This window comes from Sabethes cyaneus, chromosome 1 (assembly GCF_943734655.1).
Source record: "Sabethes cyaneus chromosome 1, idSabCyanKW18_F2, whole genome shotgun sequence".
Taxonomy (NCBI): Eukaryota; Metazoa; Arthropoda; class Insecta; order Diptera; family Culicidae; genus Sabethes; species Sabethes cyaneus.
This window is the reverse complement of record NC_071353.1, coordinates 41148567-41168788: the sequence shown is the minus strand read 5'-3', so window position 1 is coordinate 41168788 and position 20222 is coordinate 41148567. Positions and strand designations below refer to the sequence as shown.

At 40.6% G+C, this 20222-nt stretch overlaps 1 protein-coding gene across 1 annotated transcript in view; it reads left to right on the top strand.

Annotated features, from left to right (window-relative positions):
• Positions 1–20222, top strand: part of LOC128732933 (dynein axonemal heavy chain 10) — a 254416-nt gene that overhangs the window by 161519 nt on the left and 72675 nt on the right. Inside the window, 7 exon segments of the mRNA XM_053826409.1 lie at positions 1092–1141; positions 1431–1556; positions 1909–2031; positions 18341–18471; positions 18544–18966; positions 19025–19129; positions 19291–19449. Coding sequence (XP_053682384.1) covers positions 1092–1141; positions 1431–1556; positions 1909–2031; positions 18341–18471; positions 18544–18966; positions 19025–19129; positions 19291–19449 — 1117 coding nt within the window.

Here is a 20222-nt window from a genome sequence, read left to right as displayed (position 1 = left end):
TAAAATGCTTAGAAAATTCTTAATTCCCAATTTGTCATCAACTAATTTTTTTTTTAATTTTGCTACTTGGTCCTGTCTGATTTAACACCGACCATATGGGTATGGGTCTGATGGGTTTGTTGAATGAATACAGTAGGTGTGAAAGTGGATGTAGCACCCACGTATTCACACGTAGTCCCGCTAGTCACAAAGGAGCGATTCTATGATACAAACATTCAGATGATTGAAATTATTAATCTATGTGAAATAAAAACTCATGAATGCTACAGAAAATTAGTAACGGGCTAAAACACCTATGGATCTGTGCGGATTTTCCATATAAAATGTTAATCAAACAACTTTAACACGCTATGAAAATTTTCTGAAAACTTTCCCATTTTCGGTCATGCTAATGGGCAATCATGGGAGCTATAAAAAATCCTGTCTACAATTTCCATACCGATCATGGCGGCAACATGGTACAACTCACTCTCCTTCGTTTACCTACCTCTTCCCGAGCAGCAGTGACCGGTAAGCGGCTTTGTTCCGTGACCGACCAGAGTTGGTGAGTCTTACCGGAGAAGGGTTCGAAAGGAATGGACTCTATACGTCCGGAGATTCAATTTGCAAAATCAAAATCTGCTGCCTAAATAGAAAGACCGAATGTGATGCTACACCTTCCCCGTTTGCCATCGCTTATCATTACTCTTGGGGATTCGGCCAATTGTACGTACAAGTAGGTACGTCCTGCATACATGACAACGGTACACTAAGAGGAAACTGGCTGTTCACAGCAAAGCCGATCGACAAAGATTAAAGAATGAACATGTAGTTTGATTCCATTTGCAATTGGTGCCTTTCGTTCAGTTTTAATGGATGACGCTTACCAGTGGACGACTGACAATTTGGCTGTTGAATAGCATAGAGTTGGTATGTCGTTTGCACAAGGGGAACAAAGTGGCATCGACAAGCAGGTAGGTATTAGGTGAGCAATTTTTCGAATCGGTGTTAGAAATCAGCTACCAGTTACTGTTGTGCTTTCCAGATGGGTACGAATTTTAAACACTCCGTCCTCTTCTACCAAAACCAATTGTTTCTTATTTGCATTACAGATTCTACTGGCTCCGGGATATGGACAACCTGTTCGTGGTTCAATGCACAGGTAAGTTACTCCGTACATACTACAATTTGAGAAACAGCTTTTCCAGCAAGACGCGCCTGCCTGTGTGACATTTCAAGCAGGTCTTGTTCGAAATCTGATCTAATTACATTCTCTTTTATCCCCTTCCGGCCACTTCTGGGAATCGAAAATCGTATACCGTTGACGACCTATCATTCGATTCAACACAACATCGACGTCGACGACGATGACGACACTATTGTCGGTTCGGTGGTTTTCACTGGGGGCATTGAAACCGCAATCCTGGACCGGGATCAACCGGCGGAAATAGGCAAATTCGATTACGGCTACGAGTATATGGGACTGAATGGACGACTTGTGATTACGCCGCTAACGGATCGAATCTATTTGACAATCACGCAAGCGTTAACTATGAAGCTCGGAGCAGCACCGGCTGGTAAGTGTAGAGCACATTGTTTACAATATCGTAGACAATCCTGGGCCAAAGGACGGTCCAAAGAGGAAGCTGTTTATACTTCTGGTCCTCATAGCAACAAACAAGGCATGGCTGGCAGCAGATTTGATGCCTTTAGAGTGGAACAACAAAGCTCGATATCCGTTGTTTCAAGTTATTTGCAATCGTTACATCAGAAATAACAACCCAGTAGAAAATTGCAATACTTGCAATCACGATGGTTAATGAACATGAAATTTTCTAGTGCAAAACTAATAAGTCACCTTTTCTGAATTCTCTTTCATCTCGACCACGTGGAATAACTAACCTTACCTACGCTTAAAATACGCTAAAGGACCGGCTGGTACGGGTAAAACGGAAACAACGAAGGATTTAGCGAAAGCAATGGCCTTGCTGTGTGTTGTTACCAACTGTGGCGAAGGAATGGATTTTCGCGCCGTCGGAACAGTGCTATCAGGTAAGTTAACCCGTGAATGTTTACCGTGAATCTGCTTCTTCATTTTCAGCGACTTATTAGTTGTTATTCGTAGACCGCACATTACAAAAATCTTATATCGTAAATATTAATGTAACCATCCTTTCCAGTGGACACGTCCACATACAACCAGGATTTGTAGCCCTCAAATATGTTGTGCCAAAATAATTTGTCTCAATAGATAGTATTTCAACACAAATGCTCTATCTCTACCATTACCCATACACGCGCTCACATACACATGCGATTATATCCGTTCTTTTCGAAACCTCAATCGGTAATCGGATTTGCTTGTTTTATAAAATGTGCAAATTGCGCTGCAAATAATACGCTTTACGATGTCAATTCAATTTATTTCCACTCGCATGGACAAACACTGCCACGAGCAGGGGAATTCCAATGGCCACCAAATGGCCGACCGTACGTCCACTTAGGCTGGGCACAACGATGCCTATCGGAAAACGGACACCGGCTGAAAGCCGTACCAATACTTATTATAAACATTTGCCATTTACCCGAGAGCGAGAGACTGAGATATATATATTCATTGTTTGCTCAAATTAAGTTGTGCCCGCCGCGAAGTCAAGCCAAACCCGGGACCAAACGTGGCAATGGCTAAGCTGCTTGTGGGTCGAATGGCCGCCGGCAGCAAAACGTTCGTCCACCCACTACCACCACCGACGACGACGACGACGATGACAACGGCGACACATTTCCTCCTGGCGGCCGACTCTCTTCCTAGCTAGGAAGCTAGGGTTTCATTCACCAGCGACAAATGGTTCGCGTCGCACAAATGTGCACTGCTTCACTGATTAAATCAAATCCAAATTCTATTAAAATCCGACGTGAAATATTGTATTCAAATGGTTGTCCGATCCCGAAAGTTAAGCTGCCACTCGCTGCTGCCGCAAGGACCCGAGAAAATGTGCGCTCGCTTGGGCTTTGCGGATGGCAATCGGTATGTTAGTCTAAATTTGGCTTACCGGAGATATCCAGTTCGCGGCACGACAGAGCTTGATTCCAATTCATGCTTGAATTATTATGGCCGAGTGCAATAAACGAAAGTGATATAACGTATACCTAATATTTAAAATACGAGTTCTTCATAGAGCTTCAATTCAGGATCTAACTATATGCATGATATTTAAATTTCGTGCATAGTTAGACTCTGAGCTGAAGCTTTATAAAGAACTTGTATTTTAAATGTTCTACTTTATATCACTTTCGTTCATAGCACACAGCCATAATATTTTTTTCAGCAATACCTATCATTTTAATAAACTTTTGAAAAATATCAGTTATTTTGTTTTCTTAAGATAATTCAAAAGAAAATTGAAAATATGTTTGTCGAGTAGTTTATTTTTATCAAAGCACGAAAATTTCATTATTGAGCAGTAAATCGAAACAAAATAACGGGTGACAACTAAAATTTTGGAATTTTTTCGAGGCTCCTATACTCAACAGCAAACGAGCTCAGTGAGAAATGAGATTATGTAGGGTATGTTGCTACATCGTCGTAATTGCCTATTCCCGTCCTATCCAACACAAATTATTAAAAATATCAGCATTTTTATGACACACAGTGCAAAACTAGTTATTCCCTAATATTTTAGTTTGTTGTCAATCATACGCGATCAATCAAAGTAAGCTGAGATCTATTTAAATGCTTTTTATCATTGAAGAAGTCCTACCAGCCAAATTTCCAACGTTTTTTGTGCGACGAAGAAGACAATGTCGACTAATCGTGCTAATTTCCGTCATTCATAAATGAAAATAACTCACGCAAGGCATTGTCGTTATTCTAGAGCCAGGAAAACTTGCCGTACCAGCAGAAATTTTGTAGAATAACATTTATTATGCGTCCTACACAAATACATGCGCGTTAGCTTCGTAAACATTGTTGTGAGTTTTAGTTCGGACGATGAAAAATTTTGATGGACGGATTTTAAAACGGTATGACGAATTTTAGAAATTGCGTAATTTCGATAATATGCTTTAATAGTCGCTATTCAGTGATTTCAAAGTTCACGGATCGGAAGGTAAGTGTGTTTTAGTCAAATCAGCACAAGAACTTTTGAAGTATACATTAAATCCATCCAACAAATAATGAAAATTAGAATGCCCAAGTAACAATGTGAGTTTTATTGTACTCTTATAGTGGTCTACAAGTCCAATTTTGGTCTTAAATACCATCATAAGAGTATAATAAAACCCGAATTGTTACTTGGGTGGCTTTACTTATTACGACGGGAACTAGAAAAAACCCAAGGTGCTTATTTGTTTGTGCTTGCCCAGTTTTGGTTAAAATGGCGTCAAAACAAGAAGCATTTCGGGAGCGCATTTATTTATTTATTTATTTATTTATTTATTTATTGGTTCATATCCATCCGACCTGTTAGGTCTCCATGGAAGTTTGGTTTGGACGGGGAAAAGCCAAATAGAAGCCATCCTCTTGTAGGCATAAAAACCCCTTCATCTTCTAATTATGTACAAATTCAAATTACAAATAACACATTACATATCACGTATCAAATAAACATGTCCACGGTCAAATAATAATAATAACAATAATTGAATATTAACTAGATATAGCAAATTGCAGTCATTTATAAAATTCTACTGTTAACTACCTTTCTATAAAAAGTTTTTGCGGATTCACCGAATTCAAACAAGTGTTCCACCAAGCAAAACGTACGGATACAAGCAGCGATAGGTTCGTTGAATCCAAATACAGTACGGTGCGACTGAGGTTGCAGTAATCCCGCGGAACGGAGAGAACGTTGAGGAGCACGAAAGCCAAGCATCGAAAGTATGTTCGGAGAATCGATTTCTTCGTTGAGCACTTTAGCGACAAATACAGCCTGCTGGATTTTCCTGCGTCGTTCTAAGGTATCAAGACCGATTAGGCGACACCGATCAGGATACGATGGAAGGTTCACAGGATCACGCCAAGGAAGATCACGTAGTGCTAATCGAATGAATCTCTTCTGCACTCGTTCAACTCTCAGGGTCCAGGCAAGTTGATAAGGAGACCAAAGCATTGTACACTTCTACTAACTGCCACAGAAATCTCGGCAAAAAGTATACGGTAGGTACAACATTTAAAATGCGAATATGTTGCGGTGTCGACTGTTCATCAGGGGTCATCCATATACCACGTGGACAGTCTAGAGGGGAGTGGGCGGTATGAAAATGTCCACGTTTGTCCACGGAAGGGGGGGAGGGGGTATGGAAAATGTCCACGTGGACAATTTTTTTTTTCATACAAGAAATAGAAATTAGAAACAGAAATATTGAATTGATTATACATATTAGCGTTAACTATTGATTAGTGATTGTTTTTAAGCTCAAATAAAGTTTTATCTTCTGATAAGGCACATGTTGACGTAAATACATGAACCGAGCATTATGAAAGGATTCGTCTTCAAAAAATTTTACGAACCACATCGCGTCGGAAAGGTCTTGTGTGGTGTCATAGTAGACGGCCAAGGTGAGGTGCTCTAGTTAGACAGGGATACTGTTGACGGAGAAGAATCGTCAAGCGAAAGTCAAACTGAAACGGACTTGCTTGCAGTCGAATAATTCGCAGTAGAAAGGTAACCATGAACAGAAAAATAGGTCCTAACACCTTGCATACAGATTTTAATACGCTGCGAAAATTTGACAGAAATTCCATGGAAAAACTTAAATTTCCGCAATCCGTAAGCATTGTATCGGGGCCTTTAGAGCTTCCTTTTACGTAAGCTTTTTCAATAAGTATTGCATAAACTAAGCTGAAAACAAAATTTAGCACCATGCATTTCTGTTTTGTTAAATTTTACATAAGGAAAAAAATGTCCACGTGGACAAACAGGGAGGGAGGTGGGGGTTGAGGTAATGTCCACGCTTGTCCACGGAGGGGTACGGGGGGGTTGAAAATTGGTATTTTTCTGTCCACGTGGTATCTGGATGGCCCCTCACATCTTAAGATGCCTAACAACTATTCGCAAGCAAGCTAGTGGAAGACCAGCCAAAATTATGGACGCAGAAGGACATCGTTCTCTTTCTCGTACCATCAACAACGAGCTCTCTAGTTTGGCTATCAATTAAGATGCACCAGACGGATGTTTGGTGAAAATTTTGATCCCGTTTCTACAAAACCATCATGCAGATGAACAATACGTGTTTGGGCCGGATCACATTACGCCAAAAAACACAATCGTTTCTGAAAAACCCATTCGATCCCATTTGTACCCTAAAACCACGACCCGACAAATCTGTCTCAGTGCGTCCAATTGTAGATTTCTTCGGGCTTTTGAGTTCCTTGGCGTACAAAAATAACTGGAGAGCCTCGAATTGCAAACAGTTGATTAGTAGAATCAAGAGATGCATTCGCAAAGTTGATATGACGGTCGTACAACGCTCCTGTTTCGACATCAAACGGAAGATTCGCCGAACAGCCTATTGCGAACTGTTTTCAAATGTATAGGTACTAATTTTTTTTTCAACAATGAACAATGTATCTTTAATTTCGGTGAATCAGATCTTGTTCATGTATCGTTGCCTTTTTTTGACAGCTTGAGGAAAAAATTCCAAAATTTAAGTTGTCACCCGTCAATAAGAAAATTCTTTTAAGAAATAACGTGCTCAAGAGTTCTAACGGAAGGAATACTGAGCCATTTTGGAAAGTTTACAACAAATAACTGTTATTATTACCAGTCACCAGCGTATTGTTGCACCTACATTGACTGAGTTCAGAAACATCTCGTTACTTTTCCCTCTCTTTCATCCAGCACACGCTACCGGTGATTTCGGTGAATCTATACCTATAAAAAAGGATTTCTGTCTGTCTGTCCGTATGTTCCTTATAGAATCGAAAACTACTGAACCGATCGGCGTGAAAATTTGCATGTAGAGATTTTTGGTGCTAGGGAAGGTTCTCTCGATAACAAAAGAACCCTCCCCTCACTAAGAGGGGGGGCTCCCATACAAATCTATACCTATAAAAAAGGATTTCTGTCTGTCTGTCCGTATGTTCCTTATAGAATCGAAAACTACTGAACCTATCGCCGTGAAAATTCGCATGTAGAGGTTGTTGGTGCTAGGGAAGGTTCTCTCGATGACAAAAGACCCCTCTCCCCACTAAGAGGGGGGGCTCCCATACAAATGAAGCACAAATTTCTACATAACGCGAGAACTAATCAAACAAATGGAACAAAATTTGGCATGTGGGTGTTTTTGGAGGCATGAATTTTTTCTATGGTGAATTGAGACCCCTCCCCACTTTAGGAGGGGGGGCTCCCATACAAATTTCCTCAAAACTCCAGAACTAATCAAGCAAATGGAACCAAATTTACCATGTGGGTGTTTTTTTGTAGGCAATTTTTTTAAGGTGAATTGAGACCCCTCCCCTCTTTGGAAGGGGAATTATGACCTCTCTCCCTTTTAAGAGGGGCGGCTTCCATACAAATGAAATACAAATTTCCTCATAACTCGAAAACTAATCAAGCAAATGGAACCAAATTTGACATGTGGGTGTTTTTGGAGACAAGAATTTTTTCTATGGTGAATTGAAACCTCTCCCCACTTTAGGAAGGGGGCTCCTATACAAATGAAATACCACTTTCCTCATAACTCAAGAACTAATTAATCAAATGGAACCATATTTGGCATGTGGGTGTTTTTGGAGGCATGATTTTTTTCTATGATGAATTAGGACCCCTTACCTTTTTAGGAGGTGGGCTCCCATACAAAAGAAAAATAAATTTCCTCATAACTCCAGAACTAATCAAGAGAATGGAACCAAATTTAGCATAAGGTTGTTTTTGTAGGCAAGTTTTTTTCTATGGTGAATTGAAATAATCAAGCAAATGGAACCAAATTTGGCATGTGGTGGGTTTTGGAGGCAGGAATTTTTTTAATGATGGTTTGAGACTCCTCACCCCTGTGGCAGGGGGATAAGGACTCTCATACCAATAAAACAGAAATTTTTGCGTAACTCAAAAACTAATCAAACTCGAGAAATTTTAGACTCATAAAACATTAATCAACAAAAAGACCACCAAAAACTATCAATAGTAACATTAGATAATTCAGCGTGTTTCGGCCATAGGCCGCGAGTGTTGCCGACGACCTGCCGTCGGAAGCGCCGGCCACTGCGGGGGGCAGCCCCCGTAGAGATCACCTCTAGCTAGGTTTATTTATTTTCCTAGATCTACTGACCTCTATTACTTTCCTTCAGTTGGGTCACCCCTGCGAAATGGTACTTTCTACGAAAAGATTTTCCGTGAAATGGTACATCCCACGTAAGGTTTTTCGCGAAATGATATTCTGCGAAATGGTTCGTAATGATGGCGAATATATAAATGCTATCCGCTTTATTTTATCAGGCTGAGCGATGGGGGAGTTGTTTTCTACTTTACTGTGAGGAAAATTTGTATATTAAAACACCCATGAACTCCTCAGAAACTTGCAAAACTCGAAATTGTGACAAAGGTCATTCGAGATTCATGATTTATGTACAACATAGTTTAATTTGTGGCAATACGAAGTTTGTCGGGTCAGCTAGTATTGTATGAATAGCCTATTACACACTTCAGGCAAACTTTTCAATATCGTCTAAATACCACATCCTCCCCTTTGCGTAAAATAAGCAGTTTAGCATATGATATTACTCCAGATGAATTACAAAAAGATTATTTACGTTATCTATGTATTGATGTAGTAGTTTAATTATTCTTGTTTGGCTACCTATCCGGAAATCTTTAATAGCCATTTAGTCATAAGCACAACTTGGTGCGAATTATCTTGTTTAGATGACCATATGCTCAACTCGGAGCATTCGTTTCTGATGGCCATGGGCTGCAAGTCTTTCGCGGGAAGTCCGCTTCGATCTTAGCTCATCCGTGGACTTCAAATTCAGTTTGAAAGAGGACTTTAATTAGACTTGAAATTGGACTTCAAATGAGATTTCCATTAAGCTAGAAATTGGTCGAGAAGATGAATTTTAAAAAGTTGATTCTGTCCAAATCTTTCGTTCAGAGAGCCAAGGACCGGGAGGGACTGCACACGAAAAAAGCTCAGAAGGCTTCAAATCGTGACGAACGGCAAAATACGGTGCGAAAGTCACGAATCCGGAAACTGTACACCCAGATGCTGACGAAGCCTGTTTGCACAGAACAGAAGTGCAAGTCCGAACGATTCGGCGATCAAAACTGGTAACAGAGTCTTTTTGTTTTTATTTTTCTTTGGGAAGGTTTTCGCATAGAAGCGAATAACAGCAATATAAGCAGAACGTTCGCTTCCAATCGCATAGCAGATTTCACATACTTTCGTGTGTATTCTTATAGTTGAATCAATATATATAGAATGCCAGTGTCGCTGCAGTGCTCGTGGTAAACATCACACATTTGAAAATTACGTATTTACACTGTATGCGCATATGTGTGAGTGATCGATTCGAAACGGGAATCTGATTGTCAAACTAAAAAGGCAACCCAATAAAAAATCCTTCTGCTTTTCCGTAAATCACGTAGGATAAATCACCCGATTTGGCCGTTTTGGGGTATTTCGTCGGCAGGAAAATTTTCTATTGGGCAATTTGACAATGTAGTTCCCGTATCCAAGACACAAACCAGCAACATGTTTGCCACCAAAATATCCATGAAACACCAGCGACACTGGCATTCTATATATATATTGATTATACTATTCGTATGCGTTCTTGTGTTTTCGTCGCAAAAAGTGACTCGCTACCGCCAGGTTCGCTAGTATCTGTAGAAAGCAGCATGTACGTGTTTGGATTTCTACTTCCACTTCTGTTCTGTGCTGTTTGTCTCATTGTCTCACCCAGGCATTACTTCTGGGTGATGGATGTAAGTTGGTGTACGCCGACGAACTGGAATTATTTCTAGCTGCACGATCCATTGAAGACTGCCGTAATCTGCAAAAACTGCTGAATATCTTTGTTAACTGGTGTCACAAGAACTGGCTCACCGTTAGTACTAAAAATGTCAGATTATGATTGTCCATCGTATTGTTAGCCCAATATTGTTTGAATACAACATTGATGGTCATGTATGTAATTTCAATATGAATCGCTCGTCTATCATGTCGAAAGCACCCCGACAACTAGGTTTTATCTCCAAAATTGGACAGGATTGTAAGGATCCATACTGTCTAAAAGCACTGTACTGCTCTCTGGTTAGACCACTGTTAGAAAATGCATGTCTGATTTGGACTCCTTACCAACTTACCTGGACTTTGAGAATTGAACGAGTGCAGAAGAGATTTATTCGACTGGCATTACGTGATTGTCCCTGGCGTCGGCGTGATCCTGTGAACTTACCACCTTATCTTGATCGGTGTAAGCTTATGGGTACACTTGAACGTCGAAGGAAAATTCAGCAAGCCATGTTTGTTGCCAAGACGCTGAATGGAGAAATCGATTCGCCGAGTATTCTTTCGTTGTTGGACTTTCTTGCTCCTCAACTTGCGCTTCGTTCTGCTGGATTACTTCAATCACGAATGCACCGTACAACTTTATGTATGTATTTTAGTTTATGGCAATTATTTATATGACGAAAAATTAGTTGAGTGACGAGATATTTGTACTATTGTAACTTATTTATGTATGTTCTGTGAAAAAGATGATGGGGTTTTTATGCCCACATGAGGATGGCCTCAATTGGGCTTTTCCTCAACTAGTTCAATGCATTGAGACCATTCAGGTCGGATGGATATAAATAAATAAATAAAAAATAAAAATTATGGATGATGAGACTTACGTCAAGAGGAATTCCGGCAGCTTCTGGGGCTGCTGTTCTTCACCGCCCAGAACAAGTTTGATGTTCCGGAGAAAGTAAGGCACCGCATTTCTCCTTCTGTTCGATGCTCAGAGTTTCGTAGTAACGTTTAATCACACGACTCACCGTTGACTGCCACTGCACCGTTAAAGATTTTCCATGCTTGCGCAAAATCAATTCACGACATTTCTTTTCGGGTGACGCCCAACGGGTAATTTTCTGTTGCGTTTTTTCCGTGATGCAATTTGATGTGGGACACTCTTTATTACTGACTGCACAGTCAAACTCAGTGCTGTTACAAAAACAGGAAAATTGCATTTGAATGACAATTTGAAACAATTTAAATGAAAAACATTTAAATTTGGATTTTATTATCTTTCTGTATAGTTGTTTCCGATAAAAATGATGCACAGACAAAACTATCGATAATTTCCGATATTCTCCTGATAGATATTTCTCATCCCTACTGTCAGAATAAGCATCAGACAGAGATCCCAATGTTCCTGATTTTTCAGGATTATCCAGACTTTTTGTCACTCTTTTCAAAGTGAAAGTCACAAAGTCACTCTTTTATCCGGATTTTGGAAAAAGACCTGATTTTTCCTGATTTTCATACACCTGAACTAAAAACCTGTAGAAACTCAACTTTCATTACTCTACTCTGCAGGAGTTCTATCGCCATTTTTCTATAACTGTTTACTTTGCGGTTTTCAAATTAGTTTCGTTTAACTCCCGAAACTGGACCTTGTGTCGATGAAACCAGAAACGTCAATGACATCTTAACCAGAGCTGCCATAAATACAGATATTTGTGCATGCATAAATTTGGGACCCTACCGTTTTCTCTGGAGTATTTAATTTTCTCGATTTAATCTTTTAAATAACATAAATAGTTTATGGACTACTATAAAATTCAGGAACATTAGTAGAGCCAGAAATCACAGCAACTGAAATAATTGATGGGTCCCAAATTTATGTATGCACAAATATCTGTATTTGTGGCAGCTCTGATCTTAACCCACAGTTTTTTCGCGCTGTTGTAATTTGTACAATGCCTGTGGGGATCTCGAGATTCTGACAATAAAGAAAATTACTTTGTTCATCAAGGTTGATCCGCAGACCCCAATAATGTCGCTCGACTGCGTTAATGGAATCATTCGAGACCGTCCTTATTGGAAACGTTCTTTCAATCGGTGGACAAAGTTTCATAAGTTTATCCCTTAGCTTATGCGTTAGCATTCGAGTCAATTCTGTTCTATTTTACCTTTCCTATGAATCGAATTTGGCGCGAGTAACGAAAGGTATGTCCATTTTCAGCAAATTCCGTGCAATTGCTGTGGTGGCTGTGATGTCCTGCAGTACGCGATCTAACACCAACTGGCTTACGCTTCACGTATCCCGTTTACGCGGGAACCTGTCAACCGACTCACGACACTTTCTCTCTCTGTGACAGTTACACGCTACCGGCAACTAACCAAATAATGTGTCATTAACATACATTACGCATTCATGGCAAATCCTCTGATATGCTGTAAATACCAGGATGCCACATCCTCCTCCTGCATAATATGAACAAATCAATATATGATATTATTCCAGGTCCATTAAAGATTATTTAGGTTGTTGGTAGTCTTCAAATTATTCTTTTTTATATCGAAATTCGTTAACATTTATACATAGCCTATAGAGAAATCACTTACTTTTGATAATGTGACAGCCTACAATTGAAAATACTACTTGTCATAAAATCTTTGACAAGACATGCAGTATCTACCATATCTGGTCATTTATATTTTACCTCTCTGAACCATGCCTTCCATAAGTCAATGGTCATATTCTACCTATCCAACGTTTTAATGTTTTCGTTTTCGTGTTTCGTAATGAGTCTAAGGCGAGTGTACTCATCTGACCTTATCTTCACAGGTGTTGGCATTGTGCTTTTCCCGATTCAACCCTAACAAATGTTCGCTATGGGCTTTACCCAATTCAATCATAATACACGTTGGCCATGGCCCTCTTGCCAGCTCCACTTTAACACGGATTGGCCATGGTCCTTTCGCCGGCTTAATCTTAATATACGTTGGCCATGGCCTTCGCGCCGGCTCAACTTTAACACGGATTGGCCCTGGCCTAGTCGCCGGCTCAATCTAAATATACGTTCCTGAAAAAAACCGTAACACGAAGATGAGAACTATTGTAATTGTAGAGTACAAAACAATGTTAAACACTAATACTTATTGTCAGAAATGACAACCATACCATCAAACCAACTGTTGCAAACCACCACTTTCACAATTATTGAGATTCTGCCACAGAAATAAAGGGTTGACATCTTAGCAATTCAAAAAACAAAAGAATTCCAATTTGCAGTGAATGCTCTCATCTTATTATGGTAATTCTCTTTTGAATGAAAAAGCAAAATGTACCAAATGTAATAAGCCAACTCCACTCCAAGAGAAACAAAAATATAAATTTAAAACCATAACACCTCTTCCATAAGTATACCCAAACCTCACAACAAAAACTATTATTAAACTATTGTTATTGTCGTATATAACCCTATTGCCAGCTTCGCCTGCTGCTGCAGATGCAACTGTACTACCGCTTTCCAGACAAAACGTTCGAAGTCAAAAAATACGACACTTCTCTGCCGAGAAACAATGCTGCCACTAAATGTGTTTAACAACCAGCCGCAGCAAATCCGCACTTGCATCCGGCATTCCATCCGAATCGTCAATATAGCGCCACACAAAACATATTCCTTTTTGCCTACCGCATATGTTTCCTTTAAACTCACCCATAAGGCTCGATTAGGCAGCCAATGTAATGTCGTGCGGTACGCGATCTAACACCAACTGAGGGTGCTCCGTAGCCGCAAGGTTACCAAGTCTGCTTTGACAAGCGAGTGGTCGTGGGTTCGAATCTTAGTAGAATCAAGCCATTCGTTGTCAAGTGATTTTAGCATGGGTTTATTCTCAGGTCCCCCCTCATTTACCCTTTCTCAATACTGAATTCTAAATTTACCCACTGAAGCCTCTTGACAGTGCAAATGTCCCTCCGATAGTTAAGTGTACTGTTGGGGAAGAATAAATGCTTAATGCGAGAAATGTAGATTCAGGCAAACTGAAAATTCTTGATATTAGGCCAAAAATATAGACTTAGCGAAGGTGAGAGTCGAACTCACAGCTCCCAATCTCTAGTTGAGCGTGTTGTTTAACCAATTACACCACTAAGCCGTCTATACTCTGTGGTCTTATATCAAGGTTTTGTTATGACGCTTGACCTTGATATAAGACCACAGAGTATAGACGGGTTTTAACATGCGGGGCAAAAAGCAAAGCCTAGGTGCTACATTCCGTTATCGAAACTTGACCTTGACGCAGCCAGCTGTTAGAGTGCAGGACAATTGCAGGGCCAGTTGCTACGATCCTATTGACTCTAACAGCCTCTCCCGGTCGAGATTCGAACATACGACGATTGGTTTATTAGACCAGCGTCATACCTCGAAGCTAACTAGTAGGAGAAAATGCGGGGCACGATCTTCAATAAATCTACCCAATTTATTTGTTTCGCTAACGACGTGGACTTTGTCGGGAGGACGTTCCAGGCGGTTGCTTAGCAGTATAGCGAACTGAAACGAGCGTTTTGTACAGTGTACCACAGAACAGAAGTGGAAGTCCGAACGATTCGGCGATCAAAATTTTTCATAATAATCATAATTTTTCTTTTGGAAGGTATTCGCATAGAAGCGAATAACAGCAATAGAAGCAGAACGCTCGCTGCCAATCGCATAGCAGCTTTCACATGCTTTCGTGTGCATTCGTATGCGTTCGTGTGTTTTCGTGGCGAAAAGTGACTCGCTACCGCTAGGTTCGCTAGTATCTGTAGAAAGTAGCAAGTACGTGTTTGGATTTCTACTTCCACTTCTGTTCTGTGACAAAACGCTTATAAGACCGGTAATCCTCTTCGGGCACAAAACGTGGACAATGGACGAAGGAGAAGGATGAACCACGAGTTGACCCAGCTCTTCAGTGAACCCAGTATCCAATAAGTTACTAAAGCTGGAAGGGTACTATGGGTGGGACATGTTGTGAGAATACAACTCCGCAAAAATGGTATTCGTCTCGAGTCTGGTTGGTACCAGACGCAGAAGTGCGCAGTGAGCTCGATGGTTGGCCCAAGTGGAGCAAGACCTGGAGAGTGTGGGACATTCGAGAAATGGGAGACGGACGGCTATGGACTAGGGCTGTCTAACCGGTAGTACCGGTAGTACCGAAACCGGTAATACCGACCAATTTTTGGATACCGAAATACCGGTTTTGCCAAAGCAAAAAACCGGTATTTCCGGTATTTTCTAATTTCTTAGTTTTTTCAAACTCTTTATTCGAAGAAGAACTAAGTTTGATGGAAGATTGTAAAACTCATAGAACAACAACTTGGTGTTAATGGTGACGAGATTCTGCGACTACTAACAATGAAAAAGGTGAAATTGTCGGTCAAATAATTATAGCTCTTGAACCCGTTTAAGGCACAGTAGAGCATCTTTGCCATAAAAAAGTTTCATTGTAAGAACTAGACGTCGCGTTTCAATTTATTTTTGAACAACTTGATATTTAAAAGCCACCAAATTATTCGAAGTTCTCAAATAACGAATTTAGGAAACAAGATCAGAGCCCAGCAACGTCACTTGTAAATAAATCACTACTCAACAATGAAGTAATGAAGCTTTAGTTTCAACTGAAGCAATGCCCCTTCGTTTTAAAACTGGCTTCAATCAGTCTCAATAAAACGGGTTTCACTTCATCATGTCGATCGATTTTAAAGTTTCATTTTTCAAATCACATGTCTATCAAATATTCAGTAGAAAGCCAACAACTTTGAATGCAATTGAATTGAATTTAAGTAACATTTCCTGCAATTTAACGCTTATAGTAATTAATCTACTTAACATCGATAAATCATGCCTGACTGTCAATCGCCATCATTTGAAATAGTCACTAATTTCAGCTGAAGCTTGCTTAAAACGTTCTGTTCATCAAATGAAACAATTCACTTCATGTATAAAGCGAAAGTAAGAGAAAGTCAGCTTCATTTATTTGTTTCGAGGATGCCGAGTCAGAATACGGGAATATATCCGCTTTTTGGGCATTCTTGCCATTAGCGGTTCCCAAATGGGGGTTCGCGAACCCCCAGACCTGAGAAAAATTCGCGTAAACTCTGAGGTGCCGTCGTTAGCTAAAATTAAAGCAGCAATAATAAGTATGAAATCAAGCAAAGCATGATGGTATTATCGGCCCAAGTGTGCATCAGCTAATTAGAGTGTACGTAGGGTATCTTACTGCTTTTGATGCAGCGTACAGCAGGATGCTTCCAACAAACATTTTTGTTTAATAGAAGCTTATTCAACCGTTGTATAGCTAATTACCAAGTAACAAACGCTTGATAAACTGTCATACAACAAAAATGTTCATTGGGCTGCCACTTTCGAAGTTGAGTGAGATAAGGTGACAGTTTATCCTGTGTGCTTTCCAACATCACTCTTGATGGTATGATCCGAAGAGCGGGCATCGAAACGAGAGGCACGATTTTTGGCAAATGTAGTCCACTCCTAGGTTTCACAGATGACTTTAATGTCATAGCCAGGAGCTTTTCAACCAGGAACTTTGACGGCGGAGGCAACCTACGCAAGACTGTGAGCGGAGTTTAAAAGGATTATGCTAAAATTAAATGCGTCGAATGACGCCGAACGACAGTGCGACAACTCTTCAACAATCCCACCGGCACCAGCAACAGTGGGACCCAACGTGCAAGGGAACTTGACCAAATCGAAAGCGACTTGCGACGGCGGGACTAGGCGACTTCTGGATGGTCACCAGAGCTAGAGTGAGGGTCATAGGAAATTGATGACGAGTTACCCAAAATCGAGTCGAATGAAGACGACTGCTAGAAATATCACGAGCCATCTCGGCTCTACACAGATGATGATGATAACGACATTTGGTTTTTAAGGAAGAAATTCCTGATTACCTATTTTGGTCAATGTTCTTCAACAAAATGTTACACATAAAGTCATATGAATTGATTTTTTTTTGCAGAGGATACATTTTTTGTGAAATATCATCAGGGAGTTCGCGGACAAAAAAAGGTTAGGAACCGCTGCATTAAAGAATCTGCCAGGAAAGACTTTGGAATATTTTTCAAGTATTTCGAGTATTTCATTGATCAAACAAGCAGATAAAATTTCCAAGCTCTGCGAATAGTGGGATTGAAAATAGAAAAGAGGAGATATCTGTGAACGATGATGAAGAGGATGACACTATGCAAGGATTCTGCTCTGGGGATGCAGAAAAATTGGTGAAGAGACAATAGGAAACCGGGGCATTTAATATGCTGGAAGCTACAATACCGGAACATTTAAAAATAGTTAAAACCGGATTTCCCTACTATAATTCTGAAGAAATGAAAGAAAAATTCTTAATGGGCTTAGAGCCGGTTGTCAGACTTCAATGAAAGCAGAAGTTTTTTCAATCGTTGGAAGCGCTGGTAATAAAATCAAGCAAGGGAAACAAATCACTAAGCGTATTATATCAGCTTAAATTCTACTTTGCTAAGGAACAATACTGAAACTAAAGTTTGAAAATAGACATTTATCGAAAAACATCGACATTTCTATTGATTACGAATAATCTACCAATACCGGTATTTTACCGGTACTACCGGTATTTTCTACGCCAATACCGAAATACCGGTTTTCACCAAAAGCACCCAATACCGACAGCCCTACTATGGACCGAGTTTGTTGGCGGAACATTATTATGTAGGGGAGGGCCTATAACCAGGGTAAGTGTGTAAGTGTCAGAAGTGAAATACATCGCAAAGAATTCTTTCGCTTGTACTTTGTAAATCACAGAATTGGCTGATTTATTTCTTTTTTTGTATTTACAAATCCCCAAAAGGATTTTGGGTTCCGTTGCGAGCCAAACTGTACCCCAGACTCACGAATCACATGCATCGCACTTTATTACAGCCGATAATTGCAATATATCTGAGTTAAAAGCGGGAATTATTTTCCGCAACTGATGAGCAACATCACAAACGAATAAGTTTGAATTTATTGTAGCGTTGCATAACAAAGTGTCATCTTGTCCCGCCCTAAGGAACATTTTCGGCATGCAGCCAGTTTAGCATACTGATAGCAAATATTCCTCGGAGACAACAACAGCCAGCACTGTTTACACAGCTTCTAAGTGCAATGAATTGAACAAGCGCGATTCGACAGGGAAAACTTTGCTGCGCTATAGATCATTTCGTGCCTGTTTGTAAAAGCACATTAGAGTGCTTCAAAACTTAAATACAATGTCCAAATATTACAGGTAGTCTACACGTTAAAACTTTATTACACATAAATTAAATAATATAAAAAATGAGACTAAAGGGCAAAATGTCCTTTTTTCATCGCTGAAAAAAATGCTGAAAAAAACAAAAGTAACAACTCTTGCTGTTTTCTAGGTTTATCCCAATGTGGCGCTTGGGGTTGCTTTGACGAGTTTAATCGGATCGACATCTCGGTGTTGAGTGTTATCTCAACCCAGTTGCAAACCATTCGAACCGCGTTGGTTGCCAACCAAAAATCTTTTCTGGTATGAGTTCAAATTCAATTCAGGATTTGGTACTGAAAGTAAACTAATTCAACACACACATATTGTTTGCAGTTCGAGGGCTACGAGATTAATCTGGACGCCAAGGTAGGAATCTTCATTACGATGAATCCCGGCTACGCTGGACGAACCGAGCTTCCCGAATCGGTGAAGGCACTCTTCCGACCGGTTACTTGCATTATGCCGGACCTGGAGCTGATTTGCTTGATTTCACTGTTCTCGGACGGTTTCATGCGTGCCAAAACGCTGGCGAAGAAAATGACCGTACTCTACAAATTGGCAAGAGAACAACTTTCCAAACAGTATCACTACGACTGGGGCCTCCGTTCACTGAACGCCGTTCTGCGAATGGCCGGCGTCAACAAACGAAAGAGTCCCGATATTTCAGAAACCGCTACGCTCATGCGAACGCTGTTCGATATGAATTTTCCCAAGTTCGTGTTCGACGATGTGCCTCTATTTATGGGATTAATGAAGGTACGCGCAATATATTCAGGTTTTGATTGCGTCGCTCATTATGGCCTTCTATTTTCAGGATCTATTCCCCGGTGTTGATTATCCTCGTGTTGGCTATCCGGAGTTCACAGCGGAAGTGAAAAACGTTCTCGAAACAGATGGCTACATTATTCTACAAAACCAGGTCAGTCTAGTACCGATAATCGAAAATCACATCTTTTAAATTGTCCGCTGATCCCACACATGATTATGGCACACACAGAAAATCAAATATCCACAAATATCAACCCAGGCGTTTCATATAATTCGTTCACTAATTCCCACCCACCGTACCGTACTTCGCAGGTGGACAAAGTAATACAATTATACGAAACAATGATGACACGTCACTCAACCATGATTGTCGGACCAACAAGTGGTGGAAAAACGGTTGTAATAAATACACTGATAAAAGCTCAGACCAATATGGGCCTACCGACCAAATGCACCGTTCTGAACCCAAAGGTACGTACCACATTCGGCAAACCGGCTACGCCATAGTGTAAGGAGTGAACAGCAGGACGCAATCAAACCTCGATACTCGCACGCCTCTGTGCTGTCTATACTCTGTACGGAATGCGAAAGGCTTGGCAATTTGGTGCAAAATGTCAATATTCAAAGTTGACGCTCGGCGCCGTTCACGTGATGCACAATTTATGAGAAGCATCTGCGAACATTGCAGTTGCACCACGGGGAGACGGAATAGTAATTGAAATGTGGGGATGAAGGGTGATTATGGGAGCCGTCGGAGCTGCTTACACACTGCAATAATCGTCATCAGCAACAACTGGTGCGCTGACGGCAATCTCTCATCGTATCGAAACCCGAAATGTCATCTCATCCTGTGTGAATGGATACACCCGCACGGGTGGGCACGGTTCCAGCAGGAACCGAAACATGTCTTCGTTCGGTTCAGACGAATTTGTCAACGCTGTGCTGCCGGCTCTTTCCGATCCAGGGGCTGCGACTGTGTCGCTGTTGTTGCGGCTGGCGTTGGAGGGTACCGCAGCGCTATTATTTGTCACTGTGAACGATATCCCAGACACGTACGAAATTTGCATCATTTGTTACGTTGGCTCGGAGAAACGGAGGAACATTGGTTGCCATATCACAAAATTTTCCCCGTGTTTTTGGAAAACAAAACAGGTTTTTAAGCACATGTTTTAGCTGTTTGACGCCTACTGATAACAGTTTCATGGATATAATCTGCGAGCTGGTTGCAACACAAAATCAAAATT